The following is a 14364-nucleotide window of genomic DNA, read 5'->3' on the forward strand; positions in this document are numbered from 1 at the left end:
AAAACTTGAAACAGCGGTGAACCTTCCCAGAAGTGGCCGTCCTACCAAAATATCATCAAGAATGAATCAACATCTCGTGCAGGAGGTCACAAAAAAATACAAACATCTAAGGAACTACAGGCCTCACTTGCTTCAGTTAATTTTAATGTATACGATTTAACAATAAGAAATAAACTGAGCAAAAATGGCATCCATGGGAAAATTGCAAGGTGCAAACCACTCAGAAATTCAGTTTAAGCTAGTGAAATAACAGCCTCCTAGAGGAGTGGATGATGTTTAAGAAGTTGCTCAGTTATTTTTGAAGAGTTTATATACAGTTATACTCCCAGATTAAATAGTAAGTTAACCATTTTGCAACCAAAACACAGCATTTGGAACAACGTCAATAATCATTGCAGGAAACTATACTGACCAACAGGTGGCAGTGTGGAATCAGGTAAAAATTATTTCGGACTGGTTAAACACTGAGGTACTCTTAGAAGTTATATTTATTTTAATCTACCGTAAAAATATTGATTTGTTTGCTGCTTTTTATATATTTCTTAAGAGTAGTAAAAATTTAACTGATTCTCTATTAAATATGTAGCTCTATATTTATCAATTAAATACGATAAAGTGTACACCTCTGTGTGGTCTTTTTTCAGTCCTCTAGTCTTTTCTGTAAGGTTTTGTCTCATACCATTAGGTAAATATAAGTAATACGAAATATAATTGTATTGCTTTCACACACACACACACACACACACACACACACACACAACACACACACGTTATATATATTTTAACTTCACATTTATTTAAAAATATTTTGTGTTTACTTGGGGTTGCTTTGGCTAATATTAAACATAGTTTGATTTTCTTATAATTATATAGATATATGCGTGACATGTCAAAATAGAAAAAAATGGAAAAGGGGAAACTACTTTTATATCTCTGTAGTTGTGCCACTTTTAACAGTAACAATCACAACCAAATCATAATGATACATTTACATAAACAGTGTTTAATCGCTTTAATTCAGCCACAATGAAGTGCACTTGAGTAGGGACTGACTGTTTAAAATCTTGCCACATCTCTCAAGTCAGGACTTTGACAAAGCCACTCCAAAATCCTAACACATTTTCTTTTAAACCATTCATGGAGGGACTTGCATTAGTCTTCACATTGTCTTGTGATACAACCCAGCTGGACTTAAATTTCAGATCACTAACTGAAGACCATATATTATTTTTTCAGGATTTTCTGTCAATTATGGCAAGTCAGGCTTTGAATCCAATTATTATTTAAATGTTCTTATTTTGGTATTTGTTTTTTTTTCTTTTTTTTTTTCTTTTTCTTTTCTGTTTTTATTTTGGTAAAGTGTAAATCAGGCAGAAAGCTTTTGCCTTTGGTAAGGTTCAAGATGGGTTAGATCTATGATCTATTGAACTGAAATCAAGCCATGCTGTATCCAATTTGCTCCATCCATGGTTACCAAGGAAGAAATTACCTTTTTTTAGATAGTTTTAAACGTAGTTGCTTATTTTTATCAGTCGAACATGATTGGGCATTTAAAAAAAAGTGAAAATGACAAACAGAAATACTTGTATTTTATCAAACTGCGCTAATAGTAGGTCAGTAAACACAGACAGGTATCAAAGGGCATGCAGAGTTATGTTCAGGGAGCCACTGTGTCCATCAGAAAGCACTCTAATGTACAAGTGCTCTTCTATACTTTATTCTACTCTACATTTTATATGATATAAGTTTTTTTTTTATTTGTTCAGACACAAACCTAAGGAAACAAGATTTAAATATTTAGAAAGATGTGTTGTACAGGAAAGTGTGCCCGGTTGGTGGGTTTAATCCTGCTGCCCTCTGCATTTTTGTGCATGATTGCTAACCTGCTGCTGTTTTTCCCCAATCTGGAGCAAATGGAAACTGAACAGCTTTCTCTGCATGTCTGGCTTATGGGGGGAATTCTCGGTGGAGGACTGTGTGTAAGTTATGGGATACTTTTTTTAATTCAGTGGATGATTTTTGTATCTGATTTTGTTAAGACCAAATGATGGAAAAGTAAAAAGTTTCTGTTTAATGTTGTTTATCTACAATCTTTTTACTATTGTTAAATGCTGTCTTCTGCTTTCTCTTTATGTTTTGGAGAAAAATAACTCATCTGTAAATTGCTTGTCTCATACTGATTATAGTGTGTTTAAAAAGCTAACTGTATTTACCATTAACAATTTTTGCTTTTTGTAATTTAATTTTTGTAATATGGTTTAGAATGAAAAATTAAAGCTAGTGTCTAGTTTAGTGTCTAATAGGGAAATGCAGTTAAGTACTGTAATTGGTCTGTAGATCTATAATACACTTAAAAGTATGCAGAATGAAACAGTAAGTTATTATAAAATATAAATGTAAAAACTACAGTAATATAATGAAGTGTATTTCATGATGTCTATGTTTGTGTCCAACTAGATTCTTTTAAGTATTTTTTTTTAAATATGTAACTATGCCCCTATTTGGATATTATGATAGCCATACTACTGTTTCAGATCCTGGTTGGGCTGTTATTAATAGTTCAGAATCTTCTGTTAGGGGAAATGGGTTAAAAGAGTTTGTGTTTAGGGGGAGTAAGTTGTAAAATAATATTTTACTGTCTTATCAGATGCTGTGTCCAAGCTGTTCAGCTATAAGAGCTGGTGGAAAAGGCTGCTGTGGAAAAGGCTGTTGTGGAAATCGTTGTCGAGTAAGTAAAACTCCTTAAGTGGGGACAAGAACAAATGAGTTTTAAATAGATCTGAATAAAAATAACATTTCAATAGCTTTAAAAGCAGGGAAATGGAAAGTAAACAGATGTGTGTTTTGAGATAGCAACGTTCCATAGATCATTCACCCTCAGCACTGAGTAAAAATGTAAATAGTGTACACAGTCTGTTAACATGCCAAAATGACATTTTAATATGCATTTAATACAAATACACATTCCGATTTAAAAGAAAACAATTTAACAACGTTTAGTTTAGATGTAAGCATAACAGCCTTTACTGCACTAATTTATAGTTCAGCTGAAAATGCACAATGCCTTAAAACAGTTTTATTTGGAAATATTCAACCCCCCAAAGTAAACAAGGATTTATAACTAAACTTTTCTGCAAAGCTAGACTTTGCTTTAAATTAAGTCTTAATCAGTTAAATGACAGCAAATGTATTTGTATTTTAGAGTAGAAGGATAATTTGTTAATACTGCTATGTCACGGTTATTCAATCACTACATAAAATTTCTGATCTTAAAACCCACCACTAGTCTGTATGACCTGAAGTTAGGTTACAACATGATTAAACCTTTGAGAGCTGAATAACCAACCTTGATTTGCTTTAGCTGTGATGTGTCATATAAACACCACCCAGAGATTCAAGTGTTTAAGTTACAAGTCACAAAAACTGAGAAAGGAGGTAATTTCTCCTGTGACAAATGTGTCAGTGGCAACTGTATGATGATCACTTAACAATCAAGGAGTTCATGGCTAGACTTCTTGCCACTTTTGACCAAGAAGCACAGGAATGCTCGACTGGAATATGCCAGACGGAATTTGGATAGGCTTGCAAAGTAACCCCATGGTTAATTATGGAGGAGGGTCAGTGAGGATGATTTTCTGCTGCAGGAGCTGGCAATTTTGACTATAAAGTTCTCCCTGCCAATAGCAACAATCCACCTTTGCCTTGTTTTAGCATCAGAGGGAAATGTATGAAAACCAAGTAATTTGTTGTACTTACTAGAGGCTTAACACAGGCACACAGCAATGTTCAGCTGTAGCATTATCAGTTCCAAAATCACAGCAACAGTATGGATAGTGGAAGTAATTAAGCTAGCTGAGGTATTTCAGCACCACTGTTTGCATATAGACAGTAGAACCTTGATGATAATTTCCAGAGAGACAATAATTCCAAGCGCACTTCCAAGTCAACCAAAGCTTGTTCAAGGATTAAGTCCTGGAATATTGGTCTCAGTTTCCAGATAATTTTCTAAATCCCATAGAAAATCTTTGGTAGGATTTGCAGAAAGTATTTGCAGCACAAAAGCCATCAAACTTCAATGAGCTGGAAGCTTTTGCACATGAAACAATGGCACATGTTTTACAAGAGATGCGTCAGAAGCTTGTTACCACTTACTGAAATCGCTTAAGAGAAGGTTATAAAGGCAAGTGGATGTTCTGTCAAGAGAAAGAAGAGTTTTTAAAGTAAACTCAAAATTATTTTCAAAATTTTACTTTCCAAAATTGCTTTTATGTATTAATAAATATTCTTTCTTTGTTTACTATTTTCAATTTTAATCACTTTACACATCACAGTAATACCTTTTGAGGTGAGAGGGGTTGAATATTTCCAGTTGCAACTGTAAGTATTTGGACATAGTTAATAATACAAATATTTGTAAAAATGTCAAGTTTAAACTGTATTTCAATCGTGTACACAAATTAATAAAGTTAGAATAAAGAATAAAGTTTTTAGATATAAAAAACTAAAAATTCAGCCATCGGTTAACATATTTTAAAGCTTTTTTCTCATGATTAAGACTTAATTGTAAATTATTTTTGACATTATTATGAGATAAACATTAATTTCTTGTGGTAGTGTGTGTCGATTAAAAATGTGACACTCGTCATGCTTGTGCTACTCTGTCAAGGCTGCACCAAGTTATGTCTTTAAGACATTTTAAAGTTCCATATTTTAGGATGCATTATTTTCTTAAGATCTCAAATCAATCATGTAAGTATCTGAAGAGGATATTAGTTTGTTTCCCCGATTTTATCTTGCGATCTTTAGAACTTTTACCTATTATTAAATTTTACTAATGTTAGTTACATACATAAGATCATTATCATAACAAAACAGTTGAAATATGGGAATCCATGCTGCTTGTAGAATCTCCACATATTTTTTTTAATCTAAAGTGGAGAACCACTATTAGTTGCAATTCCAGCTGTTTTTAGAGTTTACCTACAGATTTATAGACTTGAATCCTGATGATATTTGCCTATTTCTGGCAAAAGTCGATAAACTCTTTTAGTTTGGTAAGCAGAAATCCCAGTCCCGCGTTAGATTTGTATTATATTAAGGTTTATGCCTTGAATTAGCTTTCTGGGCTACTTCGAGACATTTGGGTTATTGGGTTTAATTAAACCGCTCTAGTGTAGGTTTATCTGTATGAGTAGGGTCATTGTCCTGCTGGTAAATGAACCACTGCCCCACTCTGAAAAACTGAATTTGGTTTAGAATTCACTCAGCTGACCCTTACGTTAGACCAGTTTTTTGTTTCTGCTAATAAAGTTTCCCCTACAGCATGATGGCATCATTATACTTCATCTAAGAGATAGTCTTTGTAAAATTATAAGCAGAGCTTGTTATCTGCTAAGCATAGCATTTAAAGTAGATTATTTATGCAGACTTAAGACTTTTTTTGGTTTTATTTGACATTATGGACTTCTGAGGCCTTTATTTATGTGTATTAAATACCAAACAGTAACATTTATTTATGCCTTAGTTTAGTAAAAATATAATTATTATAAAAGGGTAAAAGAATACACATGGTCTAATGGAAATCCTTATAAGTATGTAAACACTAACTCTCTGTGTTTGTGTGTGTGTGTGTGTGTGTGTGTGTAGATGCTGGGCTCTGTGTTTTCTTCCTTGTTTGGATTGATTGGGGCCATATACAACACCAGTGTAGCTGCTGCAGGACTGGCTATTGGGCCAAAATGTCAAGTGGAAACCGAGACCTGGGAATATCCATTTGAGGACTTGCCTAAAGAGTAACTGACCCCAGGAGTCAAGTCAAATAAAACTACTTTTAGTATAGTATGCAATGTATCATTCATGCCAATTTCTTGAACAAAGTCGAATTTATATTGCAGACAGTTTACAGAAAAAAAAGATTTTCCAGGTTGCACTTACTAGAACAATGTGTAGCCATTTACACTGATCACCCATAACATTAAAACCACCTACTTGTTTCTACACTCACTGTAGTTTTACAATTACTGACTGTAGTCCATCTGTTTCTCTGCATGCTTTGTTACTCCACTTTCATGCTGTTCTTCAATGGTCAGGACCCCCACAGGACCACTACGAAGTAGGTATTATTTAGGTGGTGGATCATTCTCAGCACTGCAGTGACACTGACATGGTGGTGGTGTGTTAGTGTGTGTTGTGCTGGTGTGAGTGGATCAGACACAACAGTGCGAGTTTTTAAACGCCTCAGTGTCACTGCTGGACTGAGAATAGTCCACCAACCAAAAATATCCAGCCAACAGCGCCCTGTGGGCAGCGTCCTGTGAGCACTGATGAAGGTCTAGAAGATGACCAACTCAAACAGCAGCGATCGTCTCTGACTTTACATCTACAAGGTGGACCAACTAGGTAGGAGTGTCTAATAGAGTGGACAGTGAGTGGACACAGTATTTAAAAACTACAGCAGTGCTGCTGTGTCTGATCCACTCATACCAGCACAACACACACTAACACGCCACCACCATGTCAGTGTCACTGCAGTGCTGAGAATGATCCACCACCCAAATAATACCTACTCTGTGGTGGTCCTGTGGGGGTCCTGACCATTGAAGAACAGGGTAAAAGCAGGCTAAAAAAGTATGCAGAGAAACAGATGGATTACAGTCAGTAATTGTAGAACTACAAAGTGCTTCTATATGGTAAGTGGAGCTGATAAAATGGACAGTGAGTGTAGAAACAAGGAGGTGGTTTTAATGTTATGGCTGATCAGTGTACATTTACATTTGTGGCATTTAGCAGATGCTTTTATCCAAATGGATTTACAACTGATGGTTAAGCCATTGTGTAAATCTTATACCTGTAGTACAGTCAGTCAATGTTTAAAAAAAATAATTAATTAAGCCAAAGTTATTTTATTTATATATGCTTACTTTGGATTAGCATTATTTATACCTAAGCTTTAGAAGTTTTGAGGTTATAATATCCTTAAGCTGCAGTACAGAAATGTTTTTGTAAATACTGTAAATAAAAATGTAATTAGGAGAGTAAGTAATACAGTAAAATGAGGTGAATGCGCTGTTTGTGCATGAACTCTAAAAGCCAATAGCGATGCACTTTTTTTTGGTCAAATAGGCCGATAACAGGCCACAACAATGAACAAATGCTGGTGTCGTGACCAGAATGTTTACCAAAACCCCCAAAAGTTCCATATTGTGACTTGAAATTTAGCCATTTTTAAATTTACACAGTTAATCTAGATCTGCACCTTACCTTACTTACCTTACTGTATACATATTTTACTACTATATATAGACTGAGTGATTTTGATTGAGGGTCTCAAAAGAATCTAATCAAGACTTATGATTAATGAATATTACAAACAAGGCACAAGTGCTTCCATTTATTCTCTCTTCTGTTTCTCCCTCTTCTTCTGCAGTAACAGCAGTTACTTGGTGGATGAATCTCAGTGGTCTCGCTGTATTTTCCCACAGAATGTAGTCCTCTGGCACATTGTACTTTTCTCCATTCTGATGAGTCTGGGAGTACTACAGGTCATTCTTCTTAGTGTCCAAGTTGTTAATGGCTGCCTGGGATTTCTATGTGGGGACTGTCGAGATAGTCCAGAGGTAATTATTACAGCAGTGTTTAAATTGTATTATGTATTGGCTCATCAAGAAATTGCACAGTAGGTGCCTGGGTGTGTCTGTTTATACTGTAGGTGATTAATTTAAAGCCAGTTGATATGTCAGGCAGAAACAGTGTGCCAAAACAATTATTAAAAAGTTAAACATTAAAGGCTAAACTAGTTTACTGTTATAAACTTAATCACAATTTGAGCATAAAATCAATTTCTAAATTCTGTTCTACTAGCTTGTCAGCAAGTTCAGTAAGAGTACTTTTAAGAGCACTTTTTCATTAATACGGGGAGTGGCCATTTTAATCAATAAGTAAAATATAATGTTAAATATGCAAAAAAAAAAATTGTAGATGAATAATAAATAATTACTACAGTCATGTTCTGGAGTCAGTTATAGCAGCAATTAAATTACATGTTTATGAAACATACACCGATCAGCCATAACATTAAAACCACCTCCTTGTTTCTACACTCACTGTCCATTTTATCAGCTCCACTTACCATATAGAAGCACTTTGTAGTTCTACAATTACTGACTGTAGTCCATCTGTTTCTCTGCATACTTTTTTAGCCTTCTTTCACCCTGTTCTTCAATGGTCAGGACCCCCACAGGACCACCACAGAGCAGGTATTATTTAGGTGGTGGATGATTCTCGGCACTGCAGTGACAATGGCATGGTGGAGGTGTGTTAGTGTGTGTTGTGCTGGTATGAGGGGATCAGACACAGCAGTGCTGCTGGAGTTTTTAAATACCGTGCCCATTCACTGTCCACTCTATTAGCCACCTTGTAGATGTAAAGTCAGAGACGATCGCTCATCTATTGCTGCTGTTTGAGTTGGTCATCTTCTAGACCTTCATTAGTGGTCACACGATGCTGCCCATGAGGTGCTGTTGACTGGATATTTTTGGTCAGTGGACTATTCTCAGTCCTGCAGTAACAGTGAGGTGTTTAAAACTCCATCAGCATTGCTGTGTCTGATCCACTCATACCAGCACAACACACACTAACACACCACCACCATGTCAGTGTCACTGCAGTGCTGAGAATGATCCACCACCCAAATAATACCTGCTCTGTGGTGGTCCTGTGGGGGTCCTGACCATTGAAGAACAATCTAAGCAAGCTAAAAAAAAGCATGCAGAGAAACAGATGAACTACAATCAGTAATTGTAGAACTACAAAGTGCTTCTATATGGTAAGTGGAGCTGATAAAATGGACAGTGAGTGTAAAAACAAAGGAGGTGGTCATAATGTTATGTCTCATCGGTGTATGATGTATATGTGTTGATAGGGCAGTCAATACAGTGTACTGTTTTTATTGTAGAGACTGATTTGTTTCTTTGTTTCTTTTTTTCAGGATGATGAAGGGTTGTGAATAAAAGACATTATCAGCCATTAATAATTATAAAATGAACTTGTAGATTAATATAAATAATTGTTGTTTTGTTTACTGTCTACGATTTTTCACCAACATCTTGATGTGTTCTAATATTATACATAATTTTATAAATAATAAAAAGCATAATTTAGAAAGCAGGTTTTGCACAAAATATATTTTGTCTTTAGTCTATACTCCTTGTTTGATTGTCATGCTATAACAAGCCAGAATTATTGGTTGATGTTCTATGCTATATGTATTGCTATTATAATCAACTATTTAACTTGATATGCCAGGTATTTGTATGGCCTATTGACTAAGAGGGAGAGTGTACTTGTAGTTTGAATCTGCCAGGCTGGATAAATGTCTGCACACAATAAAGTGAATGTGTGAGTGTGTACTAAAATGAATCACACCCTGTCTGACTCTTGACCTACAGTATATTAACACTGGAAATACTATGAACACAAACTAAATGTAGACACTTCAACCTCATGATTTTAATTTTTTTAAAATACTGTTGTGGTTCCTTTAATATTTAAACCAGAGTGTAAACCAGATCCTATTTTTAAAGCTGGGTCAGGGGCAGCTCTATATCTAGAGCTGTGCAAACAGCCTAAACTAAACTTTTAATGTAAATTATTTAAAGACAGAATAGTTTAGATTTAAATTCATGTAATAACACTTGTATTTATTTGAGAGTGTTGTTCTATTAACAGCATTTAGTAGATAGTCATCAGAAGAACTTACAGAAGTGCATTGTCTTTCAAAATTGCTGAAAGGTTTATTTAAAAAAATAAGCACTGGTAAGTGCAATGTAACAGAATAGTAAACATGTTCCATCCCCAACGTTTTGTAAAGTGTTGCAACTATGAAATGAACAATAAGCATATATATCCAAAAAACTAAATCATGTGCAACCATTCATTTACTGTTGGTTTTACCACCACTTTGTCAGGGTCCTGGTGGGTCTGATTCCTTGGGCAAAACTAGGAAACACCCTAGACAGGTCTGTTACAGGGCAAACATATACACACACACTTTCACAAACACACTCACACTTAAGACAGTTTTTAGTAGCTCCAGTTAGTTTGACTGCATGTCTTTTGACTTGTGGGAAGAAACCAAAGCTCCCAGAAAAAACACATGGACGCAGCGTGAACATGCAAACTCCAAACAGAAAGGATCTTGGCCGTTGGGCTGGGAAATCAAAGCCTTCTTGCTGTGAGGTGACAGCACTACCCACTGCACCACCATGTCACCCTAAATAAAGTTTATCAGTACAAATATTAACAATAAGAAATATCATGTCTTTGTACTGTTAATTTGCAAATTATCGCCATCTTTTTAATTAAAACATTTCCTACTGTTATATTTTTTACAATACAAATTGTTTCTTTGTAACAACAGTGGCCCCAATAGTGCCCGCTCAGCGTAGCCAGGATTAGAACCTGATCAACAGCCCTAACCAATAAACTACCACTACCCAAAAAAACTGAAAACTTTTTTTATCTATTTAAATCTTCAAGCCAACAAATCAGTAAGGTGCATGTACTGGATTCAGGCTGGATATCATGACCACATTTATGGAACCATTTTGAAATGACTTGCACTATGTGACAATGTGATAATGTGCATTATCATGCTGGAAGTAGTTTCAGAAATTGGATAATTGTGGCTGTAAAGTAATGCACATTTTCAGTATTTAAATGATAAATAATTGCCATTTGTTACAAATTCTGCTCCTACCATCTGTATGTTGGAAGAAAAATTAATCAGACCAGGCAATGTGTTTCCTATTTCACAAGTCGAGTTTCTGTCACCCTGCCCACTGTAGCCTGAGATTCCTGTTACTGACTAACAGAAATGCAGTATTCTGCCATTGTAACTTATATGCTTCATATACTAGTCCCTATTGCTTGCTTTGTACTCCTACTACTGCTGCTTACTTCATCTACTGCTAAATCCAGCAGCTTGATGCATAGCAGTTACCAAAGAAACAGTAGGTGTGGGCGTTAAGATATGATGCATTGACACTATTCTTAGTTCAGCTTTAACAAGTGATTTCTACCCAGTAATGAGAGCAGAGGCTGTAATCATGAGGAACTGCAGAGTGATGTGTCTGAATTGGTAATGCTGTTAACATTTGTCTAGACTTAGATCATTGAAGAAACTGGAAATCCTTTTTTTAGATCAGCATTTGTTGGTCTTGGATAAGCGTATAATCTTTGTTGTAACAACACCCATGCACTGTAAATTTGAGCTAATGTAAAAATAAACAAGTCATTACGGTTAAGCAGTGTCCAACACTAAACAAGACCCATCAAATAATAAACATACCATAGATGTTTTAACCATATGTGGAAGAAAGATGGTGAACACACTGTTATAATCATAGAGTCCAAATCAGGTATAGGACTCAAAGCACCAAATGGAAACTTTAAATCACGGATGAAAACAGTAACATAAAACCCAAATGGTAACATAATTTATTAAAAATTATTAAGAGAAAAAGAAACAATAAACATGTAACTGTAAAACATTAAAATATAACCCTCACATGACTCCCAGCATTGTCCCAACATTTTTAAATGTGTAGCAGACATCAAATTCTAAATCTGTTAATAATTACAAAATACGATTAAGCTGGACACCTGACATACAAAAAGCACTAACAGGCTATGTGTTCCTAAGAAAATAGCCCAGTTTAAACAGGATTTAAAAATCCCAACAATACTACTGCACCTGAAACAGGGCAGTGGTAGCATTGCAGTTACAGTACAAGACTAGCAATTGGAAGGTCACTGGTACAAGCCCCACCACTACCAGGTTGCCACTGTTGGGTCATTGAGCAACTGAAAATGGGATAAAGGGGGGAGACAAAAAGTACAATAGATAAGAAATAGATAGGCAACAGTCAGTGATTGTATTCCCACTTGTTTTATCTGTAGGATAGGTGTAGCTTATAAAATTCTATTCTCTATGAATGTACGTAACACATAGGTGTACCTAATAAAGTGCTCATGGAGAAAATCCTTGGAGAAAAAAAATGGAGAAAAAAAATCCTTTCAAATTTTGAATACCCAGTAAAATACTATGACATCTCAGTAGCTTGACTATTGTTAAAACTACCAAGACATTTGACCCTGTGGGTTTCAAATTTTGCCTCTGGTTTTGCCTCTGCCTCTGGAGATAACATAAAATGAATGGTGACTTGTCCAGAGTTCAATTATGCTTTGTGCTCAATGTTTCTAGGTGGCGCCAAACCAACAGAATCCGGGATTAGGATTTAACGTTTTACACCGATCGACCATAACATTAAAACCACTTCCTTGTTTCTACACTTACTGTCCATTTTATCAGTTCCACTTAAACATATAAAAGCACTTTGTATATCTACAGTTAGTGACTGTAGTCAATCAGTTTCTCTACATACTTTTTAAACCTCCTTTTACTCTGTTCTTCATTGGTCAGGACCCCCACAGGACCACTACAGAGCAGGTATTATTTAGGTCGTGGATCATTCTCAGCACTGCAGTGACACTGACACCAATGGTGGTGGTATGTTAGTGTGTTTTGTGCTGGTATGAGTGGATCAGACACAGCAGCGCTGATGGAGTTTTTAAACACCTCACTGTCACTGCTGGACTGAGAATAGTCCACCTACCAAAAATATATCCAGCCAACAGCGCCCCTGTGACCAACTGATGAAGGTCTAGAAGATGACCAACTCAAACAGCAGCAATAGATGAGCGATCGTCTGACTTTACATCAACAAGGTGGACCAACTAGGTAGGAGTGTCTAATAGAGTGGACAGTGAGTGGACACGGTATTCAAAAACTCCAGCAGTGCTGCTGTGTCTGATCCACTCATACCAGCACAACACACACTAACACACCACCACCATGTCAGTGTCACTGTAGTGCTGAGAATGACCTACCACCTAAATAATACCTGCTCTGTTGTGGTCCTGTGGGGGTCCTGATCAGTAAAGAACAGTGTAAAAGGAGGTTAAAAAGTATGTAGAGAAACAGATGGACTACAGTCAGTAATTATAGAACTACAAAGATCTTCTATATAGTAAGTGGAGCTCATAACATGGACAGATAGTGTACTGTAGAAACAAGGAGGTGGTTTTAATGTTATGGCTGATTAGTGTATAAGACTGTTGCATGATCTGCATTTGTAGCACAATCATGCAATTATATCACTTCGACAATGCTCATATATTCTTCTTGACCACTGATAACACCTTGAACATGTTTTTTTCAAGGATGCAAATTTGGAATTATCAGAGAAAGAAATGGTTCACAATGGAGACAATGGAGTCAAATTCAAACTCAAAAGTGTAGTAGGTGGAATGGCTAATCAAAGCTGCCTGTAGGTATGACTAGGTAAGAAGGTGTGTGTGTGTGTGTGTGTGTGTGTGTGTGTAGTGCCCTGAGATGGACTGGTGTCCTGTTCAGGGTGTACTCTAGCATTGCACTCTTCAGAATAAAACTGTTATTAAAGTACTTCAAAAGAAGAATTATTAAGGGTTGTAATTATTCAGAACTGGTTTCTCTTACACTTTTAATTTGATGCCATCATCTGCAAGCAGACATTTCAATTAAACTTGCATATGCAAAAAAACAAGAGTAGGAGGTGAAAATATGTTGAAAAGCTGGTGAGACAGGGTAAAAGACTGACATGTCATTATCTGTTTGAGAATGCAGATCACATATTCTTGAGGCAACGAGATGAGGGGGACATACAGGGAGACCGGCTGAGTACACAAAAGAGGGGACAGAGTGAACTAAAAAAAGTGTTGGGTTTGGAAAAAGAACAAACCCTCAGCAGGGGTAGCTGGGGAGCAGTGAAAGGGACTAATTCAGCCTGACCAGTCTGCCAAAACACAACACAACACAACACACACACACACACACAATTACACACACATACGCTTACAGCCTTCAGCCAGTGCACAGAGTGCCCAAGCATACACAAGCTCCCACAATGTAGTCCAGACTAAAGCAGATGGGAACTAGAGCGGCCCAGTTAGCATGCATTAATAAATCTGACTGCAGTAGCTAATACTTCTGTACAAAACATTAGTATGTAGAACTGTGTGATTTCACTATTATATTTACATTATGGTACAAAAAAATACACCATGACACTGCACCTGTTAGTAACCTATTTTCCAAAATAGTTACAGAAAGCTACACATGTTTTCTGAAAACCCAGCATTCACATTTTTTCACATTGCAGCTCATGCAATGTTTTAGGACAGGCCAGCATGCCAACTGTTCACTTCTAAAAACAGAAGCTCAGAGACAAACAAGACTTGTTTGTTTCTTTTAACAATAGGGAGGAA

General features: G+C 36.1%; 1 protein-coding gene across 1 annotated transcript; it reads left to right on the plus strand.

Annotated features, from left to right (window-relative positions):
* The first annotated feature begins 1611 nt into the window (after positions 1–1611).
* On the plus strand, positions 1612–9417 carry tm4sf5 (transmembrane 4 L six family member 5). Its single transcript, XM_062993304.1, has 5 exons — positions 1612–1979; positions 2648–2728; positions 5647–5792; positions 7427–7616; positions 8987–9417. The coding sequence occupies exons 1-5, from the start codon at positions 1806–1808 to the stop codon at positions 9002–9004; spliced, it is 609 nt and encodes a 202-aa protein (XP_062849374.1). The 5' UTR covers positions 1612–1805; the 3' UTR covers positions 9005–9417.
* Positions 9418–14364: the final 4947 nt, after the last annotated feature.

Source organism: Trichomycterus rosablanca, chromosome 4 (assembly GCF_030014385.1).
Source record: "Trichomycterus rosablanca isolate fTriRos1 chromosome 4, fTriRos1.hap1, whole genome shotgun sequence".
NCBI classification, from domain to species: Eukaryota; Metazoa; Chordata; class Actinopteri; order Siluriformes; family Trichomycteridae; genus Trichomycterus; species Trichomycterus rosablanca.

Bases quoted from the DNA above. Each gene is read 5' to 3' on its own strand.
- tm4sf5 (XM_062993304.1), top strand. From the start codon at position 1,806: ATGTGTTGTACAGGAAAGTGTGCCCGGTTGGTGGGTTTAATCCTGCTG. The intron at 1,980-2,647 runs GTAAGTTATGGG...CTGTCTTATCAG, and splicing joins TTCTCGGTGGAGGACTGTGT to ATGCTGTGTCCAAGCTGTTC. The intron at 2,729-5,646 runs GTAAGTAAAACT...GTGTGTGTGTAG, and splicing joins GTTGTGGAAATCGTTGTCGA to ATGCTGGGCTCTGTGTTTTC.